The 12,689-nt window shown below is 42.0% G+C and overlaps 1 protein-coding gene across 10 annotated transcripts in view; it reads left to right on the forward strand.

Moving 5' to 3' along the window:
• The window catches only part of LOC138827442 (protein dispatched homolog 1-like), a 165,286-nt gene extending 153,878 nt beyond the window's left edge, over positions 1-11,408 (forward strand). For all 10 annotated transcript variants that reach the window (XM_070022937.1, XM_070022933.1, XM_070022934.1 and 7 more), the window contains one exon: positions 1,533-11,408. In XM_070022937.1, the coding sequence (XP_069879038.1) occupies positions 1,533-5,147 (3,615 nt within the window). In that variant the 3' untranslated portion in view covers positions 5,148-11,408. The remainder of the gene's footprint in view (positions 1-1,532) is intronic.
• Positions 11,409-12,689: the final 1,281 nt, after the last annotated feature.

A 12,689-nucleotide genomic window follows, 5' to 3' on the forward strand; every position in this document is an offset into this window, starting at 1 on the left:
ATAACCTAGCAATGCTAGTAAATGAGAGAACTTATTAATTTACTGTGACAAGAATTTCCATAAAATAGGAAGTGTTCTCCTGAATGTTCTAAATCAAATACTGTCCACGAATCTTCTACTTATCAAAAGAGCAAATTCCAAAATAGGGTTATAGCCAACCTGAAGAAACTGTGTGTGTGTATATATATGTGTTTGTGTGTGTATATATGTGTGTGTGTGTGTGTGTGTGTGTGTGTGTGTGTGTGTGTGTGTGTGTGTGTGTGTGTGTGTGTGTGTGTGTGTGCACATGTGTGCACACATACTTGTCCGGGCTTGAACTCAAGGCCTGGGCATTGTCCCTGAGATTTTTTACACAAGATTAGCACTCTACCACTTAAACCATAGTTCCACATTCAACTTTTTGGTGGTTAATTAAAGATAAGAGTCTCATGGACATTCTGCCTGGGCTACTTCAGATCACAGTCCTCAGATCTCAGCCTCCTGAGTAGCTAGGATTACAGGTAGGCTTGAGCCATCAGTGCCCGCCCAGCTTGAAGAAACTTTTAAGAAGAAATAACTGAATCCCTAATTACGCATTAATTTATACACTAAAATCAGATACATACAATATATTAATGTAAAAATATTGCCCATTCCTACCCATATGTCAAAAAATAAGTTTAGTCTAAATCCATCATGAATCTCAAGCCATGTTTTGGATAGTACCAGCATTGCTTTTTTGTTTACTGGTTTTTGTCTTAGTGTATTCAGACTGCTGTAACTGGAAACAGAGAAGTCTAAGCTTAAGGGGCCTGCAGATTCGGTATCTATTTTATAGGTGGCACCTTCTATGTGTCCTGATACAGCTCTATGGAATCATCTTTACAAGGACACTGATCTTATTAATCACCTCCCAAAAGCCCTGCCTCTCATTGTCACATTGCAGAGTAACAGGAATTAGGGAACATAAGTGTTGATCATAGTAATTGTCAAGTAGCATCTTTGCTTCCCTCTGTGTTGATTGAGATACCTTTGCCAATAAAAAAAATCATACTGATATCCAAAATTTTTAAGCAAAAATGTATTTAAGATACAAGTATATTTGAGATACAAGTATATTTGAAATGCAGAAATGCATCAATTGGGTCATTATTTATTGCATTCTATGGTCATTTGAAAAAGAACTTGTTTTCCAAGTAGGTGTTAATTTTATCTCCCTCACCAAACTCAGCTCTTGTTGACATTGCTTCTCACTTCTATATCATTTCCATAGCCCCAAGTCAGCTGACTATGCCATGTTGGCTTTGAAGTATAACATGCTCTTCTCCCCTACAAAAGGAGAGACATGATGAACATTTACCTAGTTTCCTGCTCAAAATAAAGTGACTCATAAGGTGCCCTGTAATATGAGAAAATCTTGTATTGCATAGCAAACTGATACCTAATTTAAGAGGATATTTAGCTTGGGTAATTTTCCTGGTCTATCCAGGCAATGGTAACGTTCCCAGTCATGCATCCATTTAAACTCCAGTCCTGCGTATCTTTCTCTGCAGATCAGATCTCATCCCCAGTTCGGTGATCTCTGCCAGAGAACCACAGCTGCTTCTTGCTGCCCCAGCTGGACACTGGGGAACTACATTGCCATACTGAACAACAGATCATCTTGTCAGAAAATCGTTGAGCGAGATGTCTCTCATACATTGAAGCTGCTTCGGACCTGTGCCAAACACTACCAAAATGGCACCTTGGGGCCAGACTGCTGGGACATGGCAGCCAGAAGAAAGGATCAGCTCAAGTGTACCAACGTGCCACGCAAATGTACCAAGTACAATGCCGTGTACCAGATCCTCCATTACTTGGTGGACAAGGACTTCATGAGCCCCAAGTCAGCTGACTATGCCATGCCGGCTTTAAAGTATAGCATGCTCTTCTCCCCCACAGAGAAAGGAGAAAGCATGATGAACATTTACCTGGACAACTTCGAAAACTGGAACTCTTCCGACGGCATCACAACCATCACCGGGATCGAGTTTGGTATCAAACACAGTTTGTTTCAAGATTATCTTCTCATGGATACTGTGTATCCTGCCATCGCCATTGTGATCGTCCTGCTGGTCATGTGTGTCTATACCAAGTCCATGTTTATCACTCTCATGACAATGTTCGCAATAATCAGTTCCTTGATTGTCTCGTACTTTCTCTATCGTGTTGTATTTAACTTTGAATTTTTCCCTTTTATGAACCTCACTGCACTCATCATTTTGGTTGGAATTGGAGCCGATGATGCTTTTGTCCTGTGTGATGTCTGGAACTATACCAAATTTGACAAGCCTCACGCGGAAACCTCAGAAACCGTGAGCATCACCTTGCAACATGCCGCACTCTCCATGTTTGTCACAAGCTTTACCACTGCCGCCGCCTTTTACGCTAACTATGTTAGCAACATTACAGCAATCAGATGCTTCGGGGTGTATGCGGGAACAGCTATATTGGTGAATTATGTCTTGATGGTCACGTGGCTTCCAGCTGTCGTGGTTCTGCATGAGCGATACCTCCTCAATATATTCACTTGCTTCTGGAAGCCTCAGCAACAGGTGTATGATAACAAAAGCTGCTGGACAGCAGCTTACCAGAAGTGCCATAAAGTGCTTTTTGCCATTTCAGAAGCCTCTCGAATTTTTTTTGAAAAGGTCTTGCCGTGCATTGTCATTAAGTTTCGCTATCTCTGGCTCTTCTGGTTCCTTGCCTTAACTGTAGGCGGGGCCTACATCGTGTGTATAAACCCAAAGATGAAGCTGCCCTCCTTGGAGTTATCCGAGTTCCAGGTGTTCAGGTCGTCCCATCCTTTTGAGCGTTATGACGCTGAGTACAAAAAGCTTTTCATGTTTGAGCGTGTTCACCACGGAGAGGAGCTGCACATGCCCATCACCGTCATCTGGGGTGTGTCCCCAGAGGACAGTGGCAATCCACTAAATCCCAAGAGTAAAGGAAAGCTGACACTAGATAGCACTTTCAACATTGCCAGCCCAGCTTCCCAGGCCTGGATTCTACATTTCTGTCAAAAACTGCGAAACCAAACATTCTTCTACCAGACTGATGAGCAGGACTTCACCAGCTGCTTCATCGAGACCTTCAAACAGTGGATGGAAAATCAGGACTGTGAGGAGCCGGCCGTGTACCCATGCTGCAGCCACTGGAGCTTCCCCTACAAGCAGGAGATCTTTGAACTATGCATCAAGAGAGCCATCATGGAGTTGGAAAGGAGCACAGGGTACCACTTGGATAGCAAAACCCCAGGACCAAGGTTTGACATCAATGATACTATCAGGGCAGTGGTGCTCGAGTTCCAAAGCACCTATCTCTTCACCCTGGCTTATGAGAAGATGCATCAGTTTTACAAAGAGGTGGACTCATGGATTTCCAATGAGCTGAGTTCTGCACCTGAGGGCCTCAGCAATGGCTGGTTTGTCAGCAATCTGGAGTTCTATGACCTTCAGGACAGCCTCTCAGATGGCACCCTGATTGCCATGGGGCTCTCTGTGGCTGTGGCATTTAGTGTCATGCTGCTGACAACATGGAATATCATCATAAGCCTCTATGCCATCATCTCGATAGCCGGGACCATATTTGTTACTGTCGGTTCTCTTGTCTTGCTGGGCTGGGAGCTGAATGTTTTGGAGTCTGTCACCATTTCAGTTGCAGTTGGTTTATCCGTGGACTTTGCTGTCCATTATGGGGTTGCTTACCGCTTGGCTCCAGATCCTGACCGTGAAGGCAAAGTGATCTTCTCCCTGAGTCGCATGGGCTCTGCAATTGCCATGGCCGCTCTGACCACCTTTGTGGCTGGGGCCATGATGATGCCCTCCACAGTCCTGGCCTATACCCAGCTAGGCACCTTTATGATGCTCATCATGTGTATCAGCTGGGCTTTTGCCACCTTCTTTTTCCAGTGTATGTGTCGGTGCCTTGGACCACAGGGAACCTGTGGTCAGATTCCTTTACCCAAAAAACTACAGTGCAGTGCCTTTTCCCATGCCCTGTCTACCGGTCCTCGTGACAAGGAACAAAGCAAAACACACACCATGAATGCTTATCATTTAGATCCCAGGGGCCAAAAAGCTGAACTGGAGCATGAGTTTTATGAACTAGAACCTCTGGCATCCCACAGCTGTACTGCCTCAGAGAAGATCACTTATGAAGAGACACACATCTGCTCCGAATTTTTCAACAGCCAAACAAAGAACTTAGGGATGCCTGTGCACTCAGCCTACAACAATGAACAGAACAAAAGCACCAAAAGTGAGACAAGCTCCGTCTTGTTACCACCTGCTCTGGAGCAGCACACCATGTGTCACTTCTTCTCTCTGAACCAGAGATGTAGCTGCCCAAATGCATACAGACCCTTAAAATATGGCCCACACTCTTGCCAGCACATGGGTGATAACTTGTGCCACCAATGTGCCCCTCCTGCTAGCAGCTTTGTCCAGATCCAGAATGGGGTGACACCTCTGACAGCCTCACACCAAGCTGCTGAGGGATTCGTGCATCCCATCCCACACATGCATCCCTGCCCCTGCCTGCAAGGCCGAGCGCAGCCACCTGGAATGCAGAATTCTCTGCCCAGGAATTTCTTCCTCCACCCAGTGCAGCATATTCAGACCCAAGAGAAAACTGGTAAGGCCAGTGTACACAGTCTTCAGAGCATCGAAGAACATCTCCCAAGGATGGCAGAACCAGCACCACTGGTCTGCAGAAGCACTGGAGCATTACAAAAAGCATGTTGTGATCCTGAGAGTAATCAGAGGAGACTCTGTACAAATAAGGACGCAGGGAATATGGAGGGTAGTGGAGGGACCGAAGCCAAGGTCTCTGGTTTACCAAGTCAGACCAACAAGGCACAGAGGAAAGTAGAGTTGAGCTCATCACAGACTGATGTAATGGTGAACTCAGAACATTTAAGTCAGAGTGAACCAAAATTAATATTTAATCATTTAATGGGAAAGGCTGGATATAGGTCCTGCCCAAACAATCCTCAGAGTTGTGGCAGAATTGTGAGAGTGAAATGCAATTCTGTGGACTGCCAGATGCCAAACCTTGAAGCCAATGTGCCTGCTGTATTATCACACTCAGAACTGTCTGGTGAAAGTTTGTTGATAAAAACACTATAATAAATATAGCATTAATGTCTGAACCAATGCCTCAGTCATTCTTTTGAAATGAAAATAAAAGCCAGAAGCTTAGAAGGGTATAACCAAAATACAGGAACTGGTATGTTTTACCTTGTTAAAAATCATGGCATATTTTCACATTCCATTTAAACAATTATTATAGATTATTGGATTCATTGATAACTTTTATTTCAAGACTTATTATTATCATTATATATATTATTATTATCATTAAGGGATTTCAGTTCAGATGTCAGTTTATGAGTACAGTGCATCTTAATTAAGGTTACCTCTTTCATCATTCAAGAAGGTTTTTACATTTGTACCTGGTCTAAAAATAGTTGTCTCTCTCTTTGTTCTCCTACAGTGGTGAATCTAATTCTAAATTACTGGAAGCTTTATCTTGAGCAGCCATATTTACCTAATACCTTTATTCTGGTGCATATGGTTGGTAGTAAGCAAAACTTTGCTTGCTCACCATAATTACTAGAGATTGCCCTTCAGTTAGATTTACTATTTCACTTAAAATCCAGGAACTAAACAACATTAAAGTTTGTACTTCATTTAAACATTATCAAGCACCTTAATAGTACATATTCTATTTGTTTGTATGACTAGACTGTGAAGCCAGAGACACATTTACATCCAGACTGCTATCTTTCCCACATTAACCAAATAGGCACAGGTGTTCCATTATCCTACCTACCAATCTAGGAGCCATAGATATCATCTTGGGCAAGGCCACAGTTACATTAATGCCACAAAAGGAGAAGCGTGAATTAAGTGATATGATCACCCACAAAGTACTGCATTCCAGAGGGTAAATTGCATAGTGACAAAAGTGGGCCTACATCACATGTATCCTAGCCACTTAAAGTCTTCAGAGTAAGGGATGTTATATTAAACTCTGCTTCCATCTCGTGCCTTAAAGGACTGTGTCCTGGAGGCTTTTCCCTCTATTTTAAGCCATGTCTTCATTGTTGCAGCTAACACCTGGAAATGCTAAGCCTTCGGGCAGGATCTTAAGTGACACCGTGTATCTTGAGTTAAATCAGTCTGCAGTAATTGAGCTGTTGGAGCATGCTTTTGGGGTAATGCTTCAGATGACATAGCCCATCACAGCTTGTCATCTGATACTAAGGCATTCCAGCCCTTCCAGGCAGAGCCTCTGCACTCTGCTTCCTCCCAGGGCTCTACCTCTGGTTTGGTCCTCTAAAGAATCTAATGGGAATAGCTCTACATACAGAAAAGATTTCTTTAAGACAGTTATATTGGTTAATCTCTTAGGAAGTTTCCAAATTGATCTGTGTATCATCCTTGGGCTTGAAAAATAAAAGCTGTCAAGAGCTGGAAGGGATTTTTCAGATCAATGACTAACGCACAAAACACATTTCTGTTAAGTAGCTTTCCAGTTTGGGCTTGAGTGCCTGTGCCAAAGAACTCACTACATGTCTACCTTGATTGAGCCAAAAATCTGTTGGATTTCTAGCAGTTATTCCTCATTCTAATCTCCAGAGTGAAAGCAAACATCTCTGATCTTTCTGCCACATGATATCCCTTCCCTTCAGATATTTGAAAGCAATGATCACATTCCCCCTCTGGCATCCCCAGCTCACACCAGTGTTCTTCCAGCCACATACCAATGGAGCATTTAAGGTCTTCACTGGGTGTTTGCTTAATGCCTTGGGCAGGGGTAGTGCCCAAACAGACTCTGATAGCACCCCCACGAGGAAGTCTAGTCCTCAAGAGAAGAGGCACATGTTTTTTTTGTGAGGGGGGCCAGTCCTGGGGCTTGACCTAACTCAGGGTCTGGTCACTGTCCTTGAGCATTTTTACTCAAGGCTACCACTGACTTTTGGCTTTTTGGTGATTAACCAGAGAGGAGTCTCATGAACTTTTCTGCCTGGGCTGGCTTCAAATCACAATCTTCAGGCTCATCCTAAGTATCTAGGATTACAGGTGTGAACCACTGGCACCTCATGAAAGTGTATGTGTATACCTATAAATATAAACATATATAAAAAATTTTAAGGCATTGTTTCCCATTTGTAAACCCAGCACTCAAGAGGCAGAGGTCTAGAGGATAGTGGTTCAAGGCCTGCCTTGGCAAAAGTTACTAAGACCCCATTTCAATCAATAAGCCAGCCATAGCAATGAATGTCTGTGATCCTAGCTACACTGCAAGGATAGGTAGAAGGATTGCATCTTAAGTCCACCTGGGCAAACATCAAGACTCTGAAAAAGTAACTAAAAAAAGAGGCTGGAGGTATGCCTGAAGTGGTAGAACACCTGCCAAGCAAGCACAAAGCCCTGAGTTCAAACCTCAGTACTGTCTAAATGACACACATTTGCAGGGAGAGGGGTGAATAGCAGTTTCAAAAATGTAGGCTGCAGCCGGGCGCTGGTGGCTCACGCCTGTAATCCTAGCTACTCAGGAGGCTGAGATCTGAGGATCGCGGTTCAAAGCCAGCCCGGGCAGGAGAGACCTTGAGACTCCTATCTCCAATAAACCACCAGAAAACCGGAAGTGGCACTGTAGCTCAAGTGGTAGAGCGCTCGCCTTGAGCTGAAGAGCTGAGGGACAGCGCCCAGGCCCAGAGTTCAAGCCCCACGACCGACCAAAAAAAAAAAAAAAAAAATGTAGGCTGCAGGAGACAAGGAAGGTCTAGGAAGGGTCCTGGTCCCTAGCCTCATGTGGGAAGCACCCTGCCAACAGCACTTCCAATAGTCTTAGAATTCAGTCTGAGGAGAGTGACTTTGAAAACAGCTGTATGTTTTCACCTTAATGAGGAGAGGCATTTTAGAAGAAAAAAATAGACCTGTGTTAAAAAAGAAAAGACTCCTTTGGGATTTTTTACATCAAGTTCAGACATAGCAAAAAAAAAAAATAGCATTTGTTAAAAATCGTGAGATTTTCTGTGTTTTTTTTTGTTATTTGTGTGTGTATGTGTGTTTGTTTGTTTTTAATGCTGAAGGAGCTAGCATATCCAAATATTCTTTAAACCAGAGCTTATCTTTCCAAATGTTTGCTGGTATTTAACTTATTTCCAATTGCATTCACAGTGTGTTTGTTAACCATTTGTATTACGTATTATCTTCATACACATAAGAGGTTTTCACATCTTTGTATTAGGTATATAGGAAAAGGAATAAACATTCATGATTGGATAGTAGAATCTTACGCCTTCGGTTGTAACCGTATGCATTTTGTTGTAACTACCATAATTTTATGTTTTGACAAAGAGAAAGATGGCATTTCTCTTTCTATTAGCTGTGTAAATCAAAGAGTGTATGTTCAAGAACTCACTAAGTAACTAGGAGGAACCCAGGTTCTCGGTCTGCTGTGGAAGTCATCAGAACAGGAAGTTGACAGCACAGAGAGGGCATGTTGGCCATGGGGAAGCCAGATAGGCATCTGTGCTCCTGAGGATGCTTTCCTGAGATGCAGGGGATATGAATGTGGCTACAGGTGTTCAGGTGGGACATAGAATAAAGCAGTCACATTCTGGAAGTCATCACCCAAAAAAGAGCTCTCCCTTACCCTGGATGTTTTTCCAGTGGGTTCTTGTTGCTAACACTGAAAATTATGTACCATTTTTGGGATAAGAAGTTAAGCCAGGGACTCAACTTGAGTAATGCACCAGAGCTCATGTCCTGGGGAGGGAGGGGAGAGATAGCAGTCATCAGCACCCTGGCTCTTCTCCCCACACTGTTAAAATGGGGTACACTCTTGACTTACTTTGGGACTATCACAGTAAAAACAAAAGTTTGAAAGTTCCCTGTTCTCAACTAAAATAGCTAACCTTTGATGTTTATTCTAATGTTTTTTCAAGTAGCTTTTGGTCATCAATCTATGCTTTCCTAAAAAGCAAAGGGTAAATTATTTTCAGCCAGGAATATTTTTCCCTCTTTGGAACCAAATAAAGTTCTTATAAGACTTGGTTTTAGTTTGAGACAAAGAGACAGAACTTTGTTCAAGTTCTACTAATTGTACATTTTTGCTTGTGTTTTTTGTTTTGTAATGCTGGGATTGAACCCAAGGCCTTGTACAGATTGAAATTTTAAAGGGCAAAGGATTTGTTAAGCAAACCAACAATCTAAGCAAGATTAGAAAGAGCATGCTTAGCCTACCTAAGAAAACAAAGTGCTAGAATTTAAAAACAAAACTTAATGTCACTGGTTTTGCAATGTAACACAGACATTAACAAACTCAATTTTAGAAACAAGTGGGGTTGGGGATTTAGCTCAGTGGAAGAGCACTTGCCCAAGTTCGGTCCTCAGCTCTGGTGGGGAGGGAAGGAGGATGGGAAGATCTATAAAAGACCAAAAAATGAAACACAAAACCACAACAAGGCAACTTTTAAAAAAAAAAAAGGTATAATAGGATTATTTCTAGGGGACATCTTACCAGATATTGTAAATGCTAGGTAAGAATGACAAAAATCACATCTTTCTTGGATGCCCCCCCTCCTTGCTGGCTCTATTTTTGTACCTTGTTTCTATATTCTAGCAGCAATCAAGGCTCCATTCTCACTGCAGCTTTGGAGGAGGGAGTGCATAAAGCCACAGTCTTTGCATTGTCTCCAGCAAAATTTCTTGCAGAGGGCTGAGGAAAGGCTTGAACAATAATCACATTTCTAACATTAGCCTCAGAGATTCTGAAGTTTCTCTGCATTGTTCTTTTCTAAAAAGAGCTTGGTCTCTTTACCTTTAGCATCCTGGTGTACCCGTTATTGATCATAGATGTCAGATGGGAAGGACTGCTGAGCAATTCCATCCCAGATCTCAATTTGAATTTCTTTGCCCTACCCTGAAAAGGAGCCTGGGTTTCCATGAGCAGATCAGGGGGGATTCCTTCCATGAATGTCTTTGTTGCCAATGATGAGAAGTTATATAGCATTGTAATAAATATCAACCTGTTACTATCAGAGAAAAGCCAGTTAGAGATGAAACCCAAGCATTTCTGTAAATTAGTGTGATTCACAAAACCAGTTTAAGGCATGAATCCTGTCCTGAAAACAAAATAATTTTTGTTTTCATCTGCAAGCTGATTGTTACAAACTGCAGGAGGGTAAGAAAGTTCATCTTGAGCCTCAGAGGTAGAGAGAAGGCTATTTAGAGTCTCTGCAAGGATATCATACCTAGGGCTGGTTCTTTCAGACATCATGCTGGAAATGACAAGTACTCTCACTTGCCTTACTTTCAACCTGATCAGTGTAGGAGGAAGTGAACTATCTTCTCTTCCCTGACACCAGGGCTCACTATTGCAGCCTGTTGTCCTGTTACTGTTGCCTGCTTGTTTCTGTGTCGCCCTCATTACCCTGACTTCTGGTGAGAGGACAGGTTCTTCATTACACACTCAGTGACAAAACTGGACTTTAAGTCCTCTGCACTCAGGGCCTGTGGAAAGAGCCACTAATGACCCAAGAACCTCTGCCTTCCCCCAGACCGATGTCCTGAGAATGCAATACCTATGTCCCCTGTAAAGAATGGATTTGCACAGCAAATAGTTGTACAAGTAAGATTAAAATAAAAATAATAAAATAGGAAATGGCGCTATGGCTCCAAATAGTACTAGCTTGACCAAAAGAGCTCAGGGATAGTGCCCAGGTCCTGCATTCAAGCCCCATGGCTGACCAAAATAACAACAACAATAATAATAATAACAACAACAACAGATATAGCTGGACGTGGTGATGGGGTGCCTGTAGTCTTGGCTATTTTGAAGGCTGAGGTGAGACAATCCGTTGGGCCTGGGAGTTTTAGCAATGTAGCAAGAACTCCATTTGCAAAATAAAATAGACAATGTGAAGAATGTTGAACTAAGATTCAAAGATCTCAAGCATCTGACAATCACTCCTGTATGCAGCCACAGAGGTCTGCATTTTTTTTTTTCACAATGACCAGTATTGAAGAGCAAGACCAGCTTTGTCATCTATAAACTATGTTAATGATGTGTACCTCACAGGGTGTGAAGACTGAAAGAGGTGAGGGACGTTAAAGATACTGCTGTGTAAATCTTACCATTGCAATAGTTATGATCCCCTGTCATTTCACTGTACTCATTAAAGCACATCCTATGACTGGTACACATGCTATGGCCATGTTTGCCTGTATTGCAAATACGTGTATATATGTGTATGTATGTGTATATATCACATGGTTTATGAATGTGAGTACATGTGTTTTCAGTATGAATATTTGCTATAATACATCAATGTAATAAAGACTATTCCACTCCAATAAAAAGTCTTACTGTGACTACCACTGTGCTTTTTTTTTTTTTTACTTTTTATTAAAAAAGCCTGGAACCATAGCTCATACCTATCATCTTAGCTACTTAGGCAGCTAGATATGAAGGATCAAAAACAGCCAAAGCAGAAAAGTTCACTAAACTCCAAATAAACACCAAAAATCAGGGTTGAAAGTGTGGCTCAAGTGGTAGAGTGCCAGCCTAGCAAGCATGAAGCCTGAGTTCAAACCCCATCACTACCAAAAGAGAGAAAGAGAAAAAAGAAAGAGAGAAAAAGGAAGGAAGGAAGGAAGGAAGGAAGGAAGGAAGGAAGGAAGGAAGGAAGGAAAGCAGGCAGGCAGGCTGGCTGGGGATCAAACCTAGGCCTTGCATCTTGCATATGTTATGCAGTTCTCTACCATTTAGCTACACTGTCTTCACTAAGACATTTCTGCTCCCACTTACATATTGTTTAAATTAAATCTGTCTTCACTGTAAGATGTCAGCTAACAAGTTTTGAATGAATGAGTAAAAGGATAAAAACCTAAGTGGCCGGATTGTTGATAGAGTCTCAGCAGATACTTTTCCCTGCTTATAGATGATGAAATTGAGTTCAGGGACCTTACTTGATGATTCACCTGACAAGTGCCAGGGTTTGTCTGATGGTAAGGTTTCTTGATTTTCTATTGATTTTAATGCTCCTTATTATCGCCACTCTTCAGTACAATTCTTCACTAGCCTGTCTCTGTATTTAGTTCGTATTCAAGGTAGATACACTTTTCTAGTTTTTATTTGCTATTTATGTATATGGACATAGTTGTATTTTCTCCCTTCCTCCCTTCCTTCCTCCCTTTCTTTCTTTCCTTCCTTCTTTCCTTCCTTTTCTTTCCTTCTTTCTTTCTCTTTCATTCCTTCCTTTCTTTCTTTCCTTCTTTCTTTTTCTTTCTTCTTTCTTTTGTTCTTTCTTTCTTTCTCTTTCTTTCTTTCTTTCTTTCTTTCTTTCTTTCTTTCTTTCTTTCTTTCTTTCTTTCTTTCTTTCTTAATTTCTTTTCTTCCTTCCTTCCTTCCTTTCTTGCTTTTTTCTTTCTTCCTTTCTTGTGCCACTCCTGGGCTTGAACTCAGGGGCTTGAACTCACATGCTATCCATGAACTTTCTTTTGTTTGAGGCTAGGTCTCTACCACTTGAGCCACAACTTCTCATCTGGCCATTTGGTGAATAATGGGAGATAAGAGTCCCACAAATTTTCCTGCCTGGGCTGGCTTTGAACCATGATTCTCAGATCTCAGCCTTCTGTCATAGCAACTGGTGC

Source organism: Dipodomys merriami, unplaced genomic scaffold (genome assembly GCF_024711535.1).
Source record: "Dipodomys merriami isolate MVZ:Mamm:240054 unplaced genomic scaffold, mDipMer1.0.p SCAF_156, whole genome shotgun sequence".
Classification (NCBI taxonomy): Eukaryota; Metazoa; Chordata; class Mammalia; order Rodentia; family Heteromyidae; genus Dipodomys; species Dipodomys merriami.